The following is a 22,247-nucleotide window of genomic DNA, read 5'->3' on the forward strand; positions in this document are numbered from 1 at the left end:
ATTTGATAAAACCAGTTGCTTCTCATCTGATATAATGCCATGTGAATGATTTATGAACTAAGAACAGGTAAAGGTTAATCCCACGCTGAACAGTAAAAAGAAGCAACGTGTTTCGGCTGGTAAATTTCTTCCCAGATGAGAGGTGACAAACTCTCTCCTTTCAGAGCGGGATTAACCTTTAATTGTTCCTTTGCAGCTGACGCACACTGTCACAGCTCCTCACTTTAACCTTTTCTGTGAAATCCGTGTGTTTAAAGCTCATAAATCAATGGACTGGAGAGGTAATATTTGACTACCACTCTACCCTACAGTACCATGTCCTTTTGGTCCATAACACAGAAAAGCAAACAGGTAAAAAAAGATCACTTTATTGGCCATATACAATTTCTCGTATTAGGAGTTTGTCTTTCCATCTACCGCAGCTTGCTCTCCATGAGACACACAGACAGGGAGAGGAGCTTGGGGTCAGAGCGCGGGGTCGGCCATTTATACAGCCCCCCCGAGCAGCTGGAGTTTAACATCACTTTATTAACCCTTACAATTTCTTGCATTAGGAATTCTCTTTCCACATACCCCAGCTTGCTCTCCATGAGACACACAGACAGGGAGAGAAGCTTGGGGTCAGAGCGCAGGGTCAGCCATTGTACAGCACCCCTGGAGCAGTTGGGGTTAAGGGCCTTGCTCTGGAGCCCAACGTAGTAGGATTCCTCTGCCAGCTGCGGGATTTGAACCAGCAACCTTCTAGCAACAGGTGCAGATCCTGAGCCACAGAGCCACCGCAACCGGACTAAAATGGGAGCCTGAGACAAAGATCTCTAAAGAGCTGGGGCGACTTCTTAAAAATGAGTCCTGACAGTCAGATTCAGTTCAGCTTCACTTCCCCTGTGTCCCGGCACTCATAGGGAGTCCCGGCTGGGTGCTCACTGTCACCCAGCTGTGCTGCTGGGGTCAGCAGGTGCTCCTGCTCAGGCGATGCTGTAGCCCTTATCCCTCAACTGGCACAAGACTAAAGGTAAGGTCATGACTGGAGCCTTTTAAATGAGAACATTCTGATTTTTCCATAGTCTCATCAAACAGGCGTAAGAGTCAAAGACGGACCCAGATTACTCTTGTACTGAGCACTCCTACAAGTTGTTACTAAAATATTAATGGTTCCGGAGAAACTAACAAAAACACGAGAAGATTCTGCCCTTCCTTTCAGGGGTGGAAAACGTGTGGGGAATGCTGATGTATTCTCAAGTGTCTCTTGCTCTAACCTGGCTCCCAGTCAGACAGCCTTACAGCTGAAGGAAGCATGTTCATGTGCAGAACAGGGCCAGAACTCCTCCTTCTGCAGAACAACATCAGTAAAGTTTATAAATGAAATGTAAAGGCCTAGAAGGCATGACAAAGCTTTGGCTATAAAAGCAGCTGTAATCAGTAATTCTCTTCTGCCCCCTAGTGGCAAACTGTTAGAAGAACACAAATAAGATGGCTGATTAAACTACTCACTCTTCTTGCTCCAAATATTTCATTGAATTTAGACCACAGACAATAACCCTGGGCCAACAGGGTCTCTAGGTCTCTTTAAATTGAATTTTCACATTAGGGCTGTAATTGATTGATGTGATAATGCACAGGTTCATATGAAGCACAGTCTAGATCCTATTGGATGGGGAATGGACCTATTGACGAAGTGCACTATCTTCCTGATATCTGTTGAAAAGGACTCAAGAAGTCAGTCAAGGAAACATAAAACCTCACATGCAATACAATCTTAACTCAACCACAAAAGCCTTGGCACATTCTGTGTATTTACCTGTACATTTTCAGGAAGACATCAGTGCTGAGGAGTTTAAGACGGCTGAAATCAGATTTTAAATTAAATTACTTTTCTTGTATAACTTCTTATGCCCTTTTCTTAATCTTTTGCATTTCGAAGTTCTCTGATTTTGCTTAAATTCCCTCTACACCTCATCGTGCAGTATGTTATGACGCTGGATTTTCAGTACTGTAGGTATCGAAGAGAAAATGAACTCTCTTTTCCATTTCCCTCCGTGCTGGTCAGGAAGGATGTCTGAATTTGAGCTAAATGCACAGTTAGCTCCTTTCCTGCATGTCTGGACCTTCCTACCAAAGCTTAAAACGAGCAGGTGGTGCTCTGAGCAGTGAGGCTAATTTCACACAGTAAAGCGATCATGCACCTAATGGGAATGTTAACTGCCCCTACCTACAAAAGAGCTTAGCTTAGCTTTGCGCTGTTAATTGGGTTTTATTCCCTTCAGAGAATGTAGCTCAGTGAAAGCCAGCCCACATTGGGAAAAGAGCAGCATTAAATAAAATACCTGCTTTGCCTCATTTGACTCAAAAATCCCTTTTAATTACAAGTGAAACGGAATAATCGCAGTTCACAAACCAGGCCCAGGCCAGACGTTTCATGTTGAGCATAGAGGCATATATCCTTCTGTGGTATATTAACAAAACTGTCTGAGTATTCTTGCTTTTTTTCCCTAAAAAACGTATGACCAGAAAAAGTCTGAGCCTGCCACATCCCTGCTTAAATCTTTCAATTCATCTCTCAAGTAGTGTCCTGGGATTTATCGGGACCCTGCCTGCACAGTTACTCACTGTCACAACAGAGAGGAATGTTAATTCATTATGTAATTAGTGGAGCCAGCTGATTAAGAGTGGGGGCAGTGTGGCCGAGTCCTGATTCTCCTTCAGAGGCCGGAGTCAGTTACACACACATACTGTAGTTCAGGTGGGCAGCTGCGTCAGCATGCGCAGGCTGCAAAGGAACAAGTAAAGGTTTATTCCCTGCTGAAAAGAGAAGAAAAGAAACACAACGTTTCGGCTGTGGAGCCTTCTTTGAAGGCACACCCAAAAAACTTCCCCGGCAGCTGAAACGTTGGGTTTCTTTTCTTCTCTTTTCAGCAGGGAATAAGCCTTTACTTGTTCCGTTACAAATACAAAGACATTCACACATCTTCCTGTCAGAAGAATGGCTTCAAGCCCACTAATCACACCTCTTACAGCTATCATCCTTTACACTCAGAGCAATTTTGCGATCTCATCCTTCGAAGGCAAGAATCTGGTGGAGATCACGAGCATCTGCTCTCTCCTGGATGAACAGGGGAGAACACAGTCTTAAACACACCGTGAGCGGTTTTTGGAAACGCATTTGACCCTGTGTCTGCTGTCAGCAATGGGAAATTACTTTGGAAAACCAAACGAATACTTCCTGACGGAGAGGCAGGTGCACTTGGATTTTTTTTTTTCGCTGGCGAGAGGCTGCTGCTTCTTTTTCAACTAGAGCGGACTCTCGCTCTGTCCTTGCGTCTCCTCACGTCTCGTTTTCTGACCGCAAGACAACCTCGGGCAGAGGCCACCTGCAGACAGAGGCGACTTGAGGCTTTTCCGAATGTCAGCGACCCCCGTTTCGAGTCAGGCTGTCAGTGGTGTGTTCTGGAATAGCGACGTGTTCTGGAGTACCGTGTGACAGCACAGCCCTTTCCCATTGCCTCTCACGAGCTTTTCATCTGGATAGCAGCTGTCAGCTGTCCCTGAAGGACTGTCACAGCAGGCAGCGCCCGGCCTGAAACAACTCATTTCTTCTTGTTGGTGACAGACAAAGCAATAAGGGGAACGCCTTCATAAGAGCAACAATTCTGACTCTCCCACGCAAGAGCTTTCCTTCCTAATTCTCAGCATTCATCGTCTCTGTCGAATCAATCAACCAATCAATCAGTGAATTAATCAATGATTGCCTTCACGGTGTGCATTTTAAAGTGTTTTGCAAGTAATCAATATTTTTTTTCTCATAGCTGAAGAGAAATAAGGGTCATATAAAGTCGTATCAAGTAGTAGTTAGCTATCCACAACTTGAAACGTAGGATCAGGGGTCTCCAGTGTGTCAGCAGGTTTTTCTGGGTCTCTGAACAGCTGGGGGGAGATGTTAAACTGGCCCAATTAATTCCACAATGAGTTCATTTTGCTCATTTAAACCAACTAAGAGCTGAGCTGGAAGGAAAACCTGCAGACACAGCAGCCCTCAAGGTTTAGACACGAGGAATGAGGGAAGCAGAAGACTGTGTGTGAAAGCAGAATCGTTCATGGAGTTTTGTGAAAACTTGGCTTAAGCCATTTGGTTGAGGGCCAACCTCCCTGCTATAGGATGGGGAAGCCAAGACTCAGGGAAAAGGTGACCAAGTTGTACAGGTGGCGCCGTGGAGGGCAGTGGGTGGCTCTGTGGCTAAGGATCTGCTCCTGTGGCTGGAAGGTTGCCAGTTCGTATCCCGCGGCCAGCAGAGGAATCCTATTCCGTTGGGCCGCTGAGCAGGGCCCTTAACCCCAACTGCTCCAGGGGCGCCGTATAAATGGCTGACCCTGCGCTCTGACCCCCAGCTTCTCTCCCTGTCTGTGTGTCTCATGGAGAGCAAGTTGGGGTCTGCGAAAAGATGAATTCCTAATACAAGAAATTGTATATGGCCAATGAAGTGATCTTATAAATGGGGATGTGGTGGAGGAGGGATGGAAAAACATCCAAGGAAGAGGAGAGGGTGGAGGATGGAAATCTGAGAGACTATGTCAGGATTCTCTGTGGGTATTGGCAGCTGAGCTTGATTAGTCCGGCAACGCTCATCCCTCCTGAACCTTCATTAGAATTCCATTTAGTCTGGTCTGAAGCCACTGTGAGCACAGCGAGCTTAAATGTGTCAGGAGTGGACAGCTCTAGTCTCCAGGGGTCAGAGTCCTCCAGGTCTGGAGACTTGATTTGACCTGTTACTCAAATACTGGCTCAATCAAGATGAGCAGATGACACTATCCCCCCCACCCCGGTGTACACTGTTAGAATTTATTCGTCCACTCATCACTTTCTCACATTCACTCTCTCATCTTGGAATAACCCAGACTGAATCAAACAAGACAGGTGTAGTCAGGTCTTCCTGTGGATTTCATTTCACTCTTTACTATTACTGTCATCACCAGGGAACCTAAGACAATGTTGATAGGCTTCCCATTACCAAGAAAAACCCATCAGCTATTTTATAAATTAAGGAAAAGACATGATGTTTAGAAAAGGTATAAAAAAATAATGATTTAAAACAAGTTAATAGACAAATATATTTTAAAGTCTTTGAGACTTAGGAAAAGTTAATACATGTTAATATGTTCTAAATAGCATTTTAATGATTAGTGCATAATTTATCTCAGCTGCTTCGTTCCTGACACTTTGGAACGTGACGTTTTATCAAGCAGGATGCTGGCAGAGCTCAGGTGAGAGGCTGACAGCTCGTGCTGCATGCAAAGACAGCACCTCGCACTCTCATAGGTCCGCACAGAAGTCTCATAGGACTTCCTCTTCAGCCTAGGGCACAGGTAGTCACAGACTGGAGCTTCTGCCCCATTCCACTGCAGGAGGCTGGAGAAACCTGCCTTTTAAAAGCCAGTTTTGGATTGTCATTGCGTCACTAAGGAGCTGGTTCCATCAAAAGCCAGAGCTGAGGGTCTGGTATCCTGCAGCGCAGGAACAACATTCACACGTTAAGGCGCTAAACGACGGGGAGCTTATTCGAAGTGCTGCAGGTGTACGACCCGAAGTCCTGAATTGTGCAGCGAGTCGGAAAAACAGGAAGTGGCGCAGAGAGGGGGAGCGAGAGAGAGGAAGCGACCTGCCTGACTCACAGAGCCCCCCCCAGCGCTGTCAGTTTCACTGTGAAATACCAACAGCAGCTCAGTGGGAGTCACGGCGCCGGTGCAGAGATCACAACAGAGAACCGAGAACAGCGGGGGTCAACAAGGAGTCCCCTCCCCCACCAGTGCACCCCCAGAGTCCGCACGGGGTGCGGGGGCAGGCTAGTGGTAGTCTATGGAAAAGGGGGAGGCCTGCACTTCGGCGTGGCGCTGCTGGCGCTGGGCACGGGGGCACTCGGCGGGCTTGTGCCCGTGCCGGGAGCAGGGGGCCCGGCGGGGGGCACCCGCCCGCTCCCTCTCCTTCTCCCGCTCCAGGTCCCGGTCCCGGTCGGCGGCCGGGCGCTCGTGCTCGTTGTTGTTGCAGCGGTGGACCAGAACCGGGTCGCTGGGGGGCGACTTCTTCAGCAGCAGGCGCTGCAGCACCTGCTTGTCGGAGCGCTCCTTGCGGAAGTCGTCCTCGTAGACCTTCAGCTGCGGGGAGAGAGGGCAGGAGCTCAGGGCCCAGGGTTTCCTGCTCCTGCTGGTTCGTTCCACTGACACACACGGGCAGTTCCCGCCCCCCCCAGTAACCCACATCCCTGTTCGCTTGAGCCCTCTCTCAGCTTCTGCCTCTGCTCTGTGAAAATCCCAGATAACAGCGTGACTCTGACAGCTTCCTCGCTTTCGTTTCCCCTTTTCAGAATGACAGTGGTTCCCCTCTGACGTGCTTTTGACTGTTTCCAAACACTTTCAGGAAACCGAAAATACATTTTGCTCCCGTGCAAAAAACACTTTTGAGATGACCCTGTACATCAGGGAACTACAGCCTTGTTCCATGCCTTCACTCTAGCTGAGATCTAAATGATGTAACTGGTCCATTCCGCTTCATAATTAGTACAAAGATTTCGAAACACTCCCTCACTGACCCGCTGAAGTTCCAGGGCCACTCCACTCTGCCCGGGGTCAAGGGTCGGGGGTCAGAGGTCACAGACCAGCCACTGACCTGCTCTTGTAGCAGCGCCATCTGCTGGCGCATCTCCCCCTCCTTCCTCCTCAGTTTGCTGTTCTCCAGCTGCATGCGCTCGCGGTCCTTGTGCTCCGTCTTGTAATCCGCCTCGTAGATCCGCGTCTGGAGGGAGAAGGGCAACGTGAGTTTAAAGCGCACTGCCAGCACACAGAGTTACGCGGTCTGACGGTTGGCTTAAACGTTCCAGTTCTTCTAGGATGAGTTAACAAATGATTGACAATAGGGAGCGCTGTTGCACTGGGGGTTCCACGTATCCATCGTCACTTCTGCATAATAACCAGAGTGGGGTGATGCTGAGCAGGGTGATTAATCAGTATGAATTCTTACAGCCTTTTCTTCAATTCTACATATTAGTCTTACAAAAGCCATTCGAACCCATCTGAATAAATGGAAACACGGCATTGTCTAATAGAGACACCAAGCTGTGTGCAGCAGCCCGATTCACAGCATCCATCCATTCTCGAAATTCTGCACCCAGTTCGCAGGCAAGCCGAAGCCCGTCCCAGCAAGCAACAGGCGCAAGGCGGGGTACGCCCTGGACAGGACGCCCGTCCATCATATTCACAGCAAACGTCCGCGTGTTTAAAGCACATCTGGATTTCTGTATGAAATACATATTCATCCTTTTCAGGACAATGATTGCATAATAAACCTTACAAACCCCTGAAAAAGATCGGTTCATGAGTGCAAAGTGCTGGCACATGTGAAACAGAAGTAGCCACTCGCGACACTTGTTCGATACGGAGCAAAGAAAACGGGCAAGAGAAGCGACACAACTTGGTGTGCAGTCGGACTCCGTTCTGAATCTTGACTTACAAAAACAGCAAAAATGGGCCGTCCACATCACACATCTCAGGGAATCTGGAAACCGAGCACTGAAAACCTTTCACCGGGAAGTCTGACATCAAGCCCAGCTACACTGCACAAGTTGCCAAGTGTTTCTTGAGCCAAATCAATTGGCCAAAACATGTCCACATCAATACTGTTTTAGCACCGAAAGAAAAGCAGTGCATGTGTTGGGGAAATAATTCAGACGACTGTCAAAAACAATTATTAAAACAATTCCCGTGTCATTTTTAATGTGATTTTGGAAAGTGCTATTCAAGTCCTGGGTTCTGCTATGCAAATTAGTATTATGAGATGAAAATTGCTATACAAGCGCATTTCAATCCCAGCAGCCCCGGGTTCCTGGCACCGTCACATGTTCCCTTCTGCCAGCTGATTCTCCTGGAATCATATTCATTTCAATGCAAAAGTAATAATCCTCGCTGGGATCACGGCTGGCAGGGATGATTCCGATCCAGGACAAAGGAACGGCTGTGTCTTCTCCAGAAAAGAGATTTTGGTTTACAACCCCCCCCCCAGGAAAGCCTGCTTCAGAACCCGGAGACCTCGATCAGTCTCAAAATCTAATCACAGGGCCAGCCACGGCCATCGGTGTTCAATCGCGTTCCTTGCCGGTCTTAATATTAATTCCATATCCGCTTTTCTGGACACTCCACTCAAAGTGTTCTACAGGTAATGGAAACTCTCCTCCACTACCTCCACTTGGCTAGGACACCTGGGTAACACCCCTACTCTTTTCGAGAAACGCCCTGGCATTTTTAATGACCACAGAGTCTGGCCCTCGGTTTTATGACTCATCCAAGGGATGGCACCTTTTTAGTGATCCCACTAACACCATTTCCAGCAGCAGCCTTACTTTCCCAGGAGTCTCCCATCCAGGTCCTGACCTGGCTCACACCCGCTGAGCTCCAGTGGTGCAGGGCGATGTAGCTGCTGGCTGTCTTATGGTTCTCAATACCACTGCTGAATTAAAAGGAACAAGACCAACTGGTGGCTGACTCTGGGCCGAGGGTGGGGCTCAATCACGTCTCCAAACTGCAGACAGAGACGACGGCGGCGTGCTGTCCGCTCCAGTGCCGTCCTGCAGTCCGGCGCCGGCAGGTCACGGGCCGGAGCTGATCCAGGTGTGACTGCAGATTGCCATGCAAAATATCCACCCCACCCCCCCCCTCTGTTCGGTCAGACACATCGCACGCGCCCCCAGCTTCGCAGATCAGGACAAACGAGACCGGACGGATGTATATTCGAATCCAGCAACGCACCCATGGGTGCAGCATCCTGGACCAAAGCAGAAAAACGAACAGCACACGCACGTCCCAGCCAGGCGTGCGTGGGGTCTGGAAAGCACATTGGCTGCAAGAGCCGAGGCACGCTACTGTTCCCCTCCGGCCCTGCCATTCTAGATGGCCCTATGAATTGGCTACATCACTCTGCTCTCCTCCCCACTGAGAGCTGGTGTGTGGGGAGCGTTCTGGCGCACTATGGCTGCCGTCGCATCATCCAGGTGGGGCTGCACATTGGTGGTGGTGGAGGGGAGTCCTCATTACCTGTAAAGCGCTTTGAGTGGAGTGTCCAGAAAAGCGCTATATAAGTGTAAGCTATTATTATTATTATTATTATAACAGCTGTGAGAGACCCCATCTTTATCAAGGGATCCCCCGTTGAAAGCTGCCGATCCCTGCTAAACAAGACTCCTTTTAGCGCAAAGTCACAAACAACAGCACAGTACTGTAGAAGACACACCCACCATTTTTACTCACCCTTGCTACACCAAGGCACCCCCCAATTTGTTATAAGACAAATAACCATAATGCTGACAAAAGCAACCTAGGATTACACACGGAAAACTGAAACAAATAAAAAAGTCCTAGATTTAAGGTCATTGGTCTATTCGGCAGAACTGACATTTCTCCCAGATTTCTTCACATCCTCCCCTTTTCACTGCAAGGCCCTCGGTAATGAGAGCAAAAATACCAGATGAAATGCCAGAGATGAATCAGCTCATCAGTCAAGGACACGGGTTCAGAGAATCTTGATGAGGGAATTCCCTTTTGCAGACTAGGGCGAAGTTACAGAACAGTACCACTGGATGGCACTGTGGTACCATTTGCAAATTTCCTAAGTATAGACAGTGTCGAGTTTGCTTTGTCACTTTACCAGGGCAAAATACTGTGGTAATTGAAAGTGCTTAGAGTAGGTTTCTTTTAAAGGTGATGGTATTCTTCTGACAGGTGCAATAAATACATTTTAGCATACAGTATACACAAAGCATGCTCACTGGTAATCCATTGTGACATTCTCAGTATATATATAAGATATCACCTCATGTACACAGAGGCATGTTGGACACATCAGTGCCTTGGGATGCTTCATCGGACAGACAAGCCACTTGAATGTTTGCATGATTTAGGATGCCAGTATCGTCCCCCAGATCCTTAGATTTGACAAAAAAGCTGTGAAGGCTCTGCTCACCTGGCACCTGAGGGCTTCCAGCTGCTCTTTCAGGTCTTGCACCTCCTTCACCCTGTCCGGGTGTCCCTCGACTGTCCTGCAGGGGGAGCTCCTCCCTCCCTGCTCTCGGCCCTGCCTGTCTGGGCGGGCAGCGGTCTCCACCGGAGGCGGTGATTGGCTGGAACCCCGGTAGTGAGCTCGAGGGGGTTCGGCCAGACCTCCCACCTCGGGGGGTCTGCACACCTCGAGGCCGTTCTGTAAGAGGGGCAGCAGGCGAGAGTGGGGGGGGGGGGGGGGGATAAGAGTGGGTGTATATAACTGCGCACATGTGTAAGTGCATGTATTTGCGTGTGCATGTTTGCGTACATGTACTCGTGCATTTACCTGTGCGTGTGCATGTGTGTATAAACGTGCATGTGCACGGTTGTGTACATGTGCATGGTTGTGTACATATGTATGTGCGTGTACATGTGTGTTCACATGCATGCTTGTGTACATGTCTGTGTCCATGTGAATGTGTGTGTGCACGTGTGTAAGTGCATATATTTACATGTGCATGTTTGCCCACATGTACTCGTGCATTTACCTGTGCGTGTGCATGTGTGTATAAATGTGCATGTGCGTGTTTGTGTACATATGTATGTGCCTGTACATGTGTGTTCACATGCATGTTTGTGTACATGTCTGTGTCCATGTGCGTGTGTGTGTTTGTGTACATGTGCTCGTGTATTTGCCTGTGTGTGTGTATGGGGGGCAGGGACACTCACCAGCACACCCCAGTCCCGGTCAGAGGCAGTGCGGTGCAGACGGCCCTCCAGCAGGCGGACGTACTCCTGCAGGTGCTGGTTCTTCCTCAGCTCCTGCAGCATAGTCTGTTCGTAATACTCCCTCTTGCTCTGGAGAGACAGAGGAGCCAGCCGGTTCACAGAGGCCCGCAGCGGACCGACTCACATACAGCCCAGACACCCAGACAGACAGCACAGCCGCGTCATTCTGAAGGGACAGCAGCTCAGTGAACGTAGAGTCTCCTCTTACTTCCACACAGGGGAGCTGAAGAGAGGTTACAAACATGAGGCGGATATCCAGTCCTACCCTGTCAACAGCTCATTTGGTTGTTAACGGATTTATTTTCATCTAGGTGAAGAATCTGTATTTAAGCGGCAATAAGCTCATAATGTGAAGAATTGCCTTCTATTTTCTTAATTTCCCTGCTTGTTTCTGGCTCTTGTTTCATTGTCATACCTGAGGCGGTTTCTCAGGGTGACTGGCCTGTAGCATTCAAGGTACTGAAAGCTTGAATCGAACGCCCTTGAGCTCTCTGTTCTTGTCTGAAGCAGCGGTTCCCAGCCCTTAGCCTTGCAGGAATCCTGCCTGCTGATACTCATTACAGCTGAGCTCTACTGCTCCAGTGCTCACGGATGACTCCACTGACCTGCTTGTTTGTTTAGACTTTTATGTAACCTGTTTCTTCTTTCATCGCTGCGGGTAAAAATACACCACTTCCAGAGGGCTGTTTCCAACAACTTCATCGTACAGAGTTTTACACAGCCTCTCCTTAACGTGCTGGTATTTCTGACCCAACAGCTCCTAGTAGATGATGAACAGAGAGATGGGAGGGATAGTATCGGACACGCCCACAGTGGGAGGGTTGTATTGGACACGCCCACAGTGGGAGGGTTGTATTGGACACGCCCGTAGTGGGAGGGTTGTATTGGACACGCCCACGATGGGAGGGTTGTATTAGACACCCCCACAGTGGGATGGGCAGTATTGGACACGCCCACGGTGGAAGGGGTGCCATTGGATACATAACGGGCTATTGGACAAGCTCACAATGATGTTACATCCTAGATACATCCATTTGACATGGCACACCTGAATGAGGGCAGTCCTGAAATTTAAAATCTCGCACAAGGTTGATACGAACTACAAAACCCATTTGACCCTTTAAGAGCTGGAAACAAAATTCCAAATAATCCCCCAATAAAACGGAAAATCAGTGAGCCTGTGATTAAGAACCCAGCCAGGACCCAGATTGGGACCCACGGCCTCATTGAGCGTCACCTGCTCGTGCTCCAGCTTGAGCAGCAGCCGGCCGTTGTGCCGCTTGAGGGCGCTGCTCTCCTGCTCCAGGGCGCCGACTCTCTGCTGCAGGCCCAGTGTGGTGCTGCGGTAGATGTGGTCCCACTCCTCGTTCAACTTCATCAGCTACCGGCAGGGAGAGAGAGAAGGGGGGGGGGAGCATGAACGATTTGGCATGCGTTCTGGGACGTGCGAGTGAGTGTGCAAAGGGTTACAAACAAGAGGAGGCCTGCCAGTGTCCAAGCATGTTGTGTCTGAGCGCCCACATCTGTGAGCAAGGCAATCGCACCTCCCCCAGTCTACACCATCCTACAGCTTTAATCCAACAGGCTGGACAATTTGTTTGGCTTGAAATATTTCTTCAGTAATTGATCTTCTTGCTAAAAACAACCCTAAAACAACTGAAGGTTTTGCGTGGACAAACAGAGTCCAGGGCGGGACGGGGGACGTCGCTCACCTCCTTGTTCAGCCTGCGCAGCTCCGTGTTCTTGTTCAGCAGCAGAAGCTTCTCCTCGTCGGCCGAAGTCACCGACATGCTCTCCGTGATCAGGGTCACCTGCTCCTCCCCGGACAACAGCCGCTCCCCCTGGGACCCGGCCAGCGAGGCTCCCCTGCAACACACAAGCGGGGCACAGGGTGAGCACCTGCAGAAGCACCTGGAAGCGCTGCTCCAACCTGGGCCTCGTCGCTGGCAGACTGGGTCTAGATCTTCCTCATGCACATCTGGCTGAGGACAGCAGGTAGGGTTAGGGTAGCGCTAATGGGAGGGCTGGGATGAGGCAGTCAGCATTCTGTCAGCTCTCCTCCTGTGAGGACCTGGGCGCCTGCCGGCTTGCAGGCATGTCAGCAAGGGGAGTACCACTGCTCCAGCCGGCCCTACCTGTCCTGCCAGCAGTGCCGTGGAGCTCACAGCATGGGCAATGATCCTGCAGGTGGGCATGCTGGCGGTGTGCGGCGGGGACGCAGGGGAGCCAGGTCCTAAGCCGTTGCATATCGAGGGTGCATGCAGGAATTTGGAATCAGCCATTACAAACGTATGAAAAAAGAAAAGATCAAGCACACAATTCCCTCCTACCCTCCGCCATCACTACACTCCACTACAACACCACAAGGTCAGGATCGGGATCAGGTGTGTTGGAGGACAGGCTTGGGCAGAGAGCAGGACAGAGGCCTTCAGCCCTCTTCTTAGTCTCCCATGACTGCTGTGTAGTTTTCTACTGTAGACTTGAGCTGGATTAGATTTGCTTTCTCATGCAATTTGTCATCTCCCTGTCACAGTAAAGATCAGCTGATCTGGGCAGAATCCTGAGAACTGTGTGACATCTTGAGCAGGTGGCAGCCGAGCATTCTGGGTAAGCTGGGTATTCTGTCCTCCAGATGTGCCCTTTACCCAAAACAGTTCCCTTAGATGAAGCATAAAACCGAAGGCCTGACTCTCTGTCGTCATTAAAAATCCCAGGGCGTTTCTCGAAAAGAGTAGGGCTGTCCTGGCCAAATTCCCCCTGGCCATTAACTATCATGGTCTCCTAATAGTGCCCATCTCCCATTCCTGATATGGCGACACAAAAGGCTGGCTGCTGCTGCAGCTGCTGTGTCAAAGGAGCTCAGCTATGTGTATGTTTCAGACTGAAGTTTGACGAAACAGCCTCCGGGTTTGGATCTCCAGGGGTTTTCGTGATAAGTTTAATTCAGAACTACTCATTGCTCATTGCCTCTTTGCATCTCTACAGCACGGTGACGCCTCTCGAAACCTGAAACACACAGTGAAAGAAAAAAAACACCCCAGCAAACGCAGCGTCCCCCTGTCATGACACAGGGACTGGAGGGAATCACCCCTCTCTCCCTCTGATACCAGTTTATGGGGAAGGGGCTCTGCCCCTCCTACCTGTGACCCCTGTGACCCCTGTGACCTGAAACTTCCCCCGGCTGCTCACCCAAACCACACTCATGCTCAGATGACCCACTGACTCACTGAGAATGCCTTTTGCTTTGACATTCACAATGGATTTAATTCCTGGGGGTTGTCCACGATTTCAAAGTCCTGTTGCTGAGCCAGCAGAGTGGCAAACCATGAAATTTTAGTTGACCTACTTAAAAAAAACAACACATGGAAAGGAAACTGCCGAGCACCAGCAAAGTGACTGCATATAGGCAGCACGTGCACAGCTCCATTTCACCTAACGTGATCAGGACAAATGTGCTAGAGTACAGTTCTCAATAAAACAAAGAGAGGGAATGTATAGTTTACCCAAAACCGCCAATAGTGTCACATTTCAAAGAAGGACAGAAAAAAATCCTGCAAGGTTGCAAAAGTACCAGTTATATCCAAAGAAGCAAGTAGCCCCGGCTGTTTGTTTCCAACTTGTCTAATACCGATTTTTTTGTTTCTTTCCCTTGGTTGTGTCCCATCAGTCGGGAAACGACAGTAAAAAAGTGGCAGCTTGGGATCAATGGGTCGGTGAATACTGATCGATATGAACTGCGCAGAGGAAGGAAATGGGAAAGACTGAAGACCGATCTGCATGGGGCTTTATCAGACCATCCCAGTCTGTAGTTGAGCTCACAGCCCAGCCCAAACCTTTCCACCATACCATAGCCCATCGCAGCTGGATAATCCACGTTTTAAATAGAAATGGAGTGTTTGTTTACCAGCCTCTAGACTGGCATGATGAATCCTAAGCCCTCCTCATGTTTGCTCTTGGGGTCATTTTCTTCCCAGACTGGTTGATATGCAGTCTTCCTAGTGGTGCAGAGTCAGTGTCCCTCCAGTCCCCACAGTTCTGTGTCAGAAGCAGCTGGATGTGTTAAAGGCCTCACTCCTCCTGCTCACCTATCAGGTTGCTCATGGCTGTTCCTCTGGACCTACTGACTTACTACCTTCCTCCTCCCCACCTGTTCGCCCGACCCCGGTCTCCCATCTGTCCCCCACTGTGGGTGACAGGGCCTTCTCCTGCCGCGCCCCAAAGCTGTGGAGTCACATCCCCAAGGACATCAGGGAGTCACCTACCCTGAGCTCGGAACTGTCTTCTCCAGAGAGACTGACTTCATCGGATCCGTGTCTGTCCCTTGCATCTTCTTCTGCATTATAACCCTTGTTTTTAATTGTGCTGATTTTGTCAGACCTCTTCTCCAAGAGAACTTTTTTTCTCTTACAGTAAAGCACCTTGAGCAGTCTTTTAAAGAGGCTTTATGAAATAAAGATGATGATGAACTCTTATTCCATTATTCACTGGCAGTGGTTAATTCCCTCTCTTCCTCACTGGGAAAGTCGGAGGTGTGCGGTCTGCCTCTCCCCCTGTGTTGGAGCCCTGGCTGATATTCTCTCGGGGCCACACCGTGCCAACAGCTCTGCTCCTGCCCCAGCGCCTACTTCTGGAGTCGTGGCCCCTGCCAGCGCCTGAGCGATGCAGAGTTTACCCTGACCCACGAGCGGAGAGGAGAGAAAACTGGACAATCCGAGCAACGCTGACTCACGGGGGAGATTCAGTTTGACTACCCAGTTCATTTGTTTTTCATGAGTTGTCCCACTTTCGGAACAATGCAATCCCCCTCCCACAGCTTCCAGTACTGGGGGGGGCACCCACCACGGTGGCCCTGCGTCATCATACAGAATTCCCCCTCCCTGCCTGAGGACCTCAGCTTGCTCTGACAGCTGCAGCCCTGCGGCACGCCCACCAGGGGGCGCCGTGGGCTGCAGACTCCGAGAGGTCTTGCTCGCCTGGAGGAACGCGACAGGTGGGAGCCGCCGTGACTCCCATCAGATCCGAAGGAGCATTTGAAGACGCATCCCCAGCGCTTGACCCATACCTAACCCTAAATCTCACCCCAACATCCCCATGCCGGACGCAGGCTCCGCCTGAACCCTAATCACACGAGCCGCCTGTCTTTCATTCTCTTCACCTCACGCAAATATTCCTCTCTGACCCTCAGCTTCAACCCCGTTCCTAACCCCCTGGGCAAAAACCAGGCTCCAGGAACATTTATCACAGCGAGGCAGCCAAGAGTCAGCAAACCCCTTTGCCTCTCAAACACCCGCACCTTTTTTTCATATTTCGGACCCATCGCAAGTGAACCGGACCTAATTACAGACAGTCCCCTCTCCTGTCAGCCTCCTGCCCCCCGGAAGGACGCCTAGGAGAGAGGCTTCTTCGCCGCTCAAGAAGCTTTAACAGTTGTATAACGCGGAGGGACAGAAAATGTCTTCCTTCTCTCGCCGGCTCAAGAAGCAGAAAAGCGCACGTCGCCAGACAGCACTCCAACTCCCCACCATTGACTCAGTACAGACGGGAGTGCTGTGCGGTGATTTTCATCGCCTGTGCGCTACAGAGAGGAACGATAGTGATCTCCACTCCACCGCAACTAAGGCACCGGCGAACTCAATTCAGTCCGGTGAAAGCCTAACCAACACGCACCCAGTCACCACAGCGTCGGTTGTTGTGGGACTGAGGAAAGGGGAAAAAAAAGTCTTATGGCAGGAGAGGTTGTAAGGAAAAGAGGTTGGAGGAAAAGAAAGAGAAATAAGGAGGCGTGTCCGCTAATTGTTCACATTTTAATAACGCGCCTTTCCGTACGAACGCGTTTCCGCCTGTCTCCGGCGTGAAAAGTGAAAACTGCGCCGCAGCGCCCTGCGGATCCGTCACATGCGCCCTCGAGTCGCGTCACCCACGGCCGGGGGATTTTCAGCGAGCGAAAGAAAAAAAACACACACTCACACGCCGTGACCGAAGAACAATTTACAGGACGAATATCCGCTTACTGGAACCGCGCCGCAAAATGCTATAGATGAACAATGCAATAGTGAAACGTAATGTTAGATTACTGGCATAACGTATCGCATTAAGTGATCAAATTCCGACAAACTCACTTTGCTCTTCTGTCACTGGCATACTGTCCTGTCCTACTGGTCCAGCTGAAGAGCCGATCTTAACCGGTCACTTTTAGACACCCAAAACATGTTATCCGAACACAGCCTGTCTATAAACGGATACGGTTCTCGTTGAATTTAAAAAATACACATATGCACTACTTCTGATATTGCTATTACCGTATTACCGTTAATAAAAGACCATAATTGCTGCATTATTATGATTGCTATTATAAGGCATAAAATCCAGAGATGCTCATTCAAGGTTAGAAATCGTAGGCCTTGTTTGTGGCTAGTTTTGCCTGGCTGACTATAAACCACTAAGTTCCTTAATGTTACAGAAACTTTGATTTTCTAAACGTTCGCGGACGCTTGTTAGCGCAAACTCACCCGCCGTCTGTCAGGCTGCCGCCGTCTCGCACGACGCCGGGCTCACAGGGTCCTCGCAGGCTAAGCGAGCTGTCCTGGCTCGGAGAGCTCGGTTCCGACCCAGAGGGCACGGACTGCGGAGCCGAGAGAGAGCTGGCTTCCATGGTGTGGCCGAAGCACAGGGGGGCCGGCGACTGAAGAGAGCTGAAGAGAGACCGAAGTTCGGCTTTCACTACCCTACCCCTGTGTCTCTCCCGTCCAGAGACAACGACGCGACAACTGACTGCGTGCTCTGGCGAGACGGGAGTTGCTGGTTCAGTCACCGGCGCTGGAAGAGGAAGTTTCAAAAGAAACATCTCACACGCAGGGCAAAACAGAGAGGTGTCTGAAAAGAGGAAGCGGCGTCAGTCACCACGGGGCTGTGGAAGCTGGAGTTCACCTTTTGTCAGACTCCGGCGTGGACTGAACTTTCCGCTTCGGGGGGTCGTGGTGCGAATTGAGCCCCACCGCTGAGGAAACTCTGACCGAGCGGTGCCGGCGGACGCACTCGGATACTGTTATCTGTTGTTTTATTTTCCTCACGACGGGGGGGCTTTTTAATATGCGAGAAACAACTTCCTACGTACGGTTCACGGGCACAGGTTTGCAGGCAGGTGTTAAACTACTGTATGTCAGGCACAGAATATTAAAACATGACCGAAATAAATGACAGGCCACACGAGGGACACTGCAGTAAACACGACAGGTGTGAGGCGCGTTGAGAATTTAAGGAATTAAGGTAAAAGGAAGAATATTCATGGAGATGTTCATTTAGTTCATTCCTGTCGACGTGCATTCGGGATGCACATGGACGTACTTCTCAATTTTGCAGACAACCGCAGAAATAAGCGAGAAAAACGGCCATCGTTATTCTATAGCGAAAGATAGAAGCATGGCCAAGCTCGGAGGGTCAGACAAGTTCACGGTGTCGCGGTCTGAGCCGTGAGCTCATGCATGCGCTCAATAGGAAGTTCTGGGAGCGAGTCCGGGGAAATTCCGGGGACACTGGCGCGGGTCCAGCCGAGAAAGAGAAGCGCAGCCCCGTGACTCTCTGTGGTGCCCAAGGCGCATCAGCTTTTCCGCGACAGTCACCACCCCGCCCCCCCCCCCCAGCGCCTTTCGCCCCACTGCTGCCTTCTCAAAATAACCTGTCGCGCCCTTCCGTTGTGTGTGACGTTCGAAACAAAACAACAACAAAAAAAGATTGCGTCCCCCCCATCAATTTGACACAGTACGCCAAAGCAACGTATTAACGGTCAGGACGAATGGACTGTACCGTCACGCCTCTCTAGCTTAACCACGGACAGTACACGCGGTGCGTCTAGCCCACGCACTCCTGCACCCACACACACACACGACACAGATTTAGCGGGCTTGTGCTTCTTGAGGTCTGTGGTAGACTCCGCTTCGCCTTACAGCAGGAGGTCATCTATTACGTCACGTTTTCTGTGCGTGTTTTCGGTGGGTGGTTTGTCATGAAAACCTCAGGCGCAGGAGAGTGCGTGGGTGTGTGTGTGAAAACACCTCCCACCCCTCAGCCCACAGCCCACGTCGGAAGGCCAGAGGGTCCTGAGCCCAGCTCGCGTCGGGTCACAAAAACAAGAAAAAAAACACAGTAAACAAAAACAAAATCAGAACAAAAAAAAACAGGAAATTTCCCTGTCGGGATACTGAAACTACTGTTAACTTCATTACTGTTAACAGCTAACAGAGTTTTAAACAAATAATTCACTGTTAACATTCAAAGACATGTTGAACAAACAGAAAATCCCAGTATTAAAAACAACGGCCAGACCTGTAGCACAGAATTAACGATGTGCAATACTGTCAGAACAGGCCTGGTAGCCATTCACTGCCAGTAGTTTCTTAGCACTTTGCTATTATTATTATAGGATACTAATGTGACTGACTTATATGAGACAGGAAACGTATCATTTTTATTACACATTTCTGCTGACGGTCATGATCTTTGCTTTATAACAGAGTGGACAGATTTTTTATCTAGCCAGAACCTCTAAATAAATTCCGAAAAGGATCATCTGCTTTCTGCCCAGCGAACAGTTGCAGTTGTCTTAGACGAAATTGCAGAGCCTTGAGTACAGAGTTTGTGCTCTTTAATGGAGCGATCAACGGGGAACCCGTACTGCTTTGAGCGAGGGTGTCCAGCCTGGCAGTTTTCAAACGTATCCGTTAAACAGCTGAGTAATAAACGGCCGAAGCAACTGCACTGTAAAACATCAAGCAGGTGGTTTGTTAAATGAAGTAATTTAGAGGTCGTCTGGAAATGTCAATGTCTTCAGCTCTGCAGAAACCAGAGTTTCCCTAAATGAGCAAATTACCCGCCTAGAATTGATCAGTAAATCTGGAGAGTTCTCAGCTCCTCAAAAAGGTGGTGATTTTGGGTGACAGGGTGTTTCTGCTCTCGGGGACGTGTCCAGTGGAATCAGGGCTGCATTTGCTCTGCCACGGACAGCGGGCTCTGCAGTCGGCCCCGCTGCTTCAGAAAGCGAAAGAAGTCTTCACAGCTGGCTGGGGGCCACGTTTGGGTGTGTGGGAGCGAGAAGCAGGAAGGGCACCCATGGGTGCACAGGGTCGCAGCTGTGCATCTGTGAAAACGACTGCCTGTTTGCACATTAGCCTGAGCAGCCCTGAAGCTCAGACAGACAGATAGCAGAAACATTCAGAGTTACCAGGGGCAAGTCACTGAACTCTGAACTCTGAACTCACTGAACTGAAAACAGATAATTAAGATGCTTTTATGTCCCATAAACTCCTTATGTCTTCAATATCCAATACATTATACATTATACCAGTCCAGGTATAGCTATCCCCAGCTGATGAGCTCTCATAAGCGGGAAACAGTAGTCTGCAGTTGCTGGCCTTAATTTAATTAACACAGGCAGCAGTCTGTTCGCCTGGTCCTGCTTTCTGATGTTGTGAGTCTGTCCTAACTAGTATTCGTATAGTCAAAGATAGATGTATTCACACCTAGATACACCACATACATAATTGGGTTTTCAGGACAGTGGTGTATGGTTACATGACCAGAAATGTATGTACTATTCATCATTCATCATAATACCAGTGAGTGGTATCAGTATGCCTAACAGAACTATGTACTGGCCTGTGAGTGAGTAGTGGTGTAATAGCTTTATTGACCGAGGTCTGCCGACAGGCCAAAGACAAATTGCACGTTTCAATACAGGGGGATCGATTTTTCCGAGCCAAGGGACCGGGGCAGATAGAGAGCCGATAGGAAGATGGAGGTCAGGATTTGAAGCTGCTGTTCGGTGTGCTGAGCAAGAGGCAGGAATATATATCAAAACCTGAGGACAGCTGCCAAAAGCCACTTCAGTAGTTTGGACAGGTCCTAGTAAGTATGACACAGTCATGGAATGTACTGGAGGTTTGTTTGGCCTAGCTGAGGGAATGAAGAAGGGAACCCCCCTCCCCTTTGCAAGAAATGAGCCAGGGAGCTGCTGCAGGGGTGAAGATGGTTGGAGGGGAGCGAGAGAGATATGCAAAGGGATGTTCAGGTTGCAAGACAGGATCAGACATCCTCCAGAATGTCTGTTAAAAAGAGACCTGTGGTGGGGATGATAACTCTCAGGACTGAGGAATATGGAAAACCATTAACTTTATGTGCTGCAGCTGTTGTAGTGGCATCTTAACTGGATTTGAATCCCCAGGCTTCACCTGTAGAGATAACTACCCAGCACACTGCCTCCAAACTCGACAGTTGCAGTGTGTTAGAGTCACCGTGGTGCCATAGCTACAGAATACAACTGTAGCTTATATGTGTTTCTTGCTTACATCAACTCCTGCTAAAGCTGGATTTCTCAAGGGAAGTAAGGGGATGAGGCCCATCCTCCTCTGACCTGACCTCTGACCTTCTCTGGCCAGTGTTTTGACTCCCAGGAGTGCTTGTTTCTGCTCTCTGTCTGGGTCTCACGGTCCCCCTCCATTCTGCCTCTGGTCAGTGATAAAAGTGTACTCCTGCACCACCTGTAGAATCCGCAGTAGAGCAGTGTGCGAGTAACACACACGTGCTGCAAGCTTGATCGCTTAACCCTTTCCTCTCAGCCACCTTTACCCGACTTCCATTAATCCCACAAAACAAAAAAATCGCAGTGGAGAGGGAGAGGCAAACATGCTCAGGGTCAGGAGGGCCCCACGAAGTGGACAGCCAAGGCTGGGTGACATGCATGCAGCATTTCCTGTAACTTCAACAGGAATTTGCATTGCACTTATGTTCAACAGGGCTCTCTATACAGAAGAATAAAGCAAGCATGCAGCATTTCCTGTAACTTCAACAAGAATTTGCATTGCACTTGTGTTCAACAGAGCTCTGTATGCAGAAGTAAAGGAAGGGAACCTAATGATACGACACACATACCCTGTGAGAAAGAGTTAGAACGTGGCCAGCCTATCGCAGCAGAGGACTCTCCAGGCTGTGCTGAATCGGCAGGTTTTTCATGGAGCTCCCTGTAGTAGCAGAACAGATTAATAGAAGATGCCCTGGCTCCTCGCTCCACTGTGCCCACTGACAGTATCTTAGGGGGGGCATAAGCAATTAGAACGCTGATCTGCAGAGCCCTGTCCCCTAAAGCATGGAGAGCAGTTCCTGTGCTTGACCTGATTGAGTGGGCTTTGAAAATCCTCCGTCCCTCTCCTTGCATCCTTATACCGGAAGCTGCCTGTTCCACCTGTCCACCTGTCCCACCTGTCCACCTGTCCCATTTGATCCTGCAAGGATATAGCTCCTGTCTCCAGCAACTCGACCACATCATAATTTATCTCCAGTTATTTCTCAGGCCTGATTGGTAAGCCTGAGCAGACTGGCAAAGTTCCTCCTCCCATCAATAACCAGGCTCGATAAAAAGCCATTATAGGCTGTGATTTAGTGCTTGACCAGGG

At 49.6% G+C, this 22,247-nt stretch overlaps 1 protein-coding gene across 3 annotated transcripts; it reads right to left on the minus strand.

Annotated features, from left to right (window-relative positions):
• Positions 1-352: 352 nt before the first annotated feature.
• Positions 353-18,179, minus strand: LOC107077881 (TNFAIP3-interacting protein 1). 3 transcript variants are annotated; one of them, XM_015351505.2, is made up of 8 exons: positions 17,731-18,179; positions 17,313-17,619; positions 12,516-12,669; positions 12,041-12,184; positions 10,744-10,872; positions 9,998-10,231; positions 6,656-6,781; positions 353-6,144 (listed from the first exon to the last, which is right to left on the minus strand). In XM_015351505.2, the coding sequence occupies exons 2-8, from the start codon at positions 17,453-17,455 to the stop codon at positions 5,836-5,838; spliced, it is 1,239 nt and encodes a 412-aa protein (XP_015206991.1). In that variant the 5' UTR covers positions 17,456-17,619; positions 17,731-18,179; the 3' UTR covers positions 353-5,835. The 3 variants fall into 3 exon arrangements, with proteins under 3 accessions (XP_015206991.1, XP_015206990.1, XP_015206992.1); XM_015351504.2 differs by lacking the exon at positions 17,731-18,179 and having other exon boundaries at positions 17,313-17,705; XM_015351506.2 differs by lacking the exons at positions 17,313-17,619; positions 17,731-18,179 and adding an exon at positions 15,066-15,217.
• Positions 18,180-22,247: the final 4,068 nt, after the last annotated feature.

The sequence above is a fragment of the Lepisosteus oculatus genome, chromosome 8 (assembly GCF_040954835.1).
Source record: "Lepisosteus oculatus isolate fLepOcu1 chromosome 8, fLepOcu1.hap2, whole genome shotgun sequence".
In the NCBI taxonomy this organism is placed as follows: Eukaryota; Metazoa; Chordata; class Actinopteri; order Semionotiformes; family Lepisosteidae; genus Lepisosteus; species Lepisosteus oculatus.

Bases quoted from the DNA above. Each gene is read 5' to 3' on its own strand.
- LOC107077881 (XM_015351504.2), bottom strand. From the start codon at position 17,647: ATGTTTCTTTTGAAACTTCCTCTTCCAGCGCCGGTGACTGAACCAGCA. The intron at 12,670-17,312 runs GTGAGTTTGCGC...TGTGTGTTGCAG, and splicing joins GGCAGCCTGACAGACGGCGG to GGGAGCCTCGCTGGCCGGGT. The intron at 10,232-10,743 runs GTGAGTGTCCCT...CCCCTCTTACAG, and splicing joins ACCGGGACTGGGGTGTGCTG to AACGGCCTCGAGGTGTGCAG.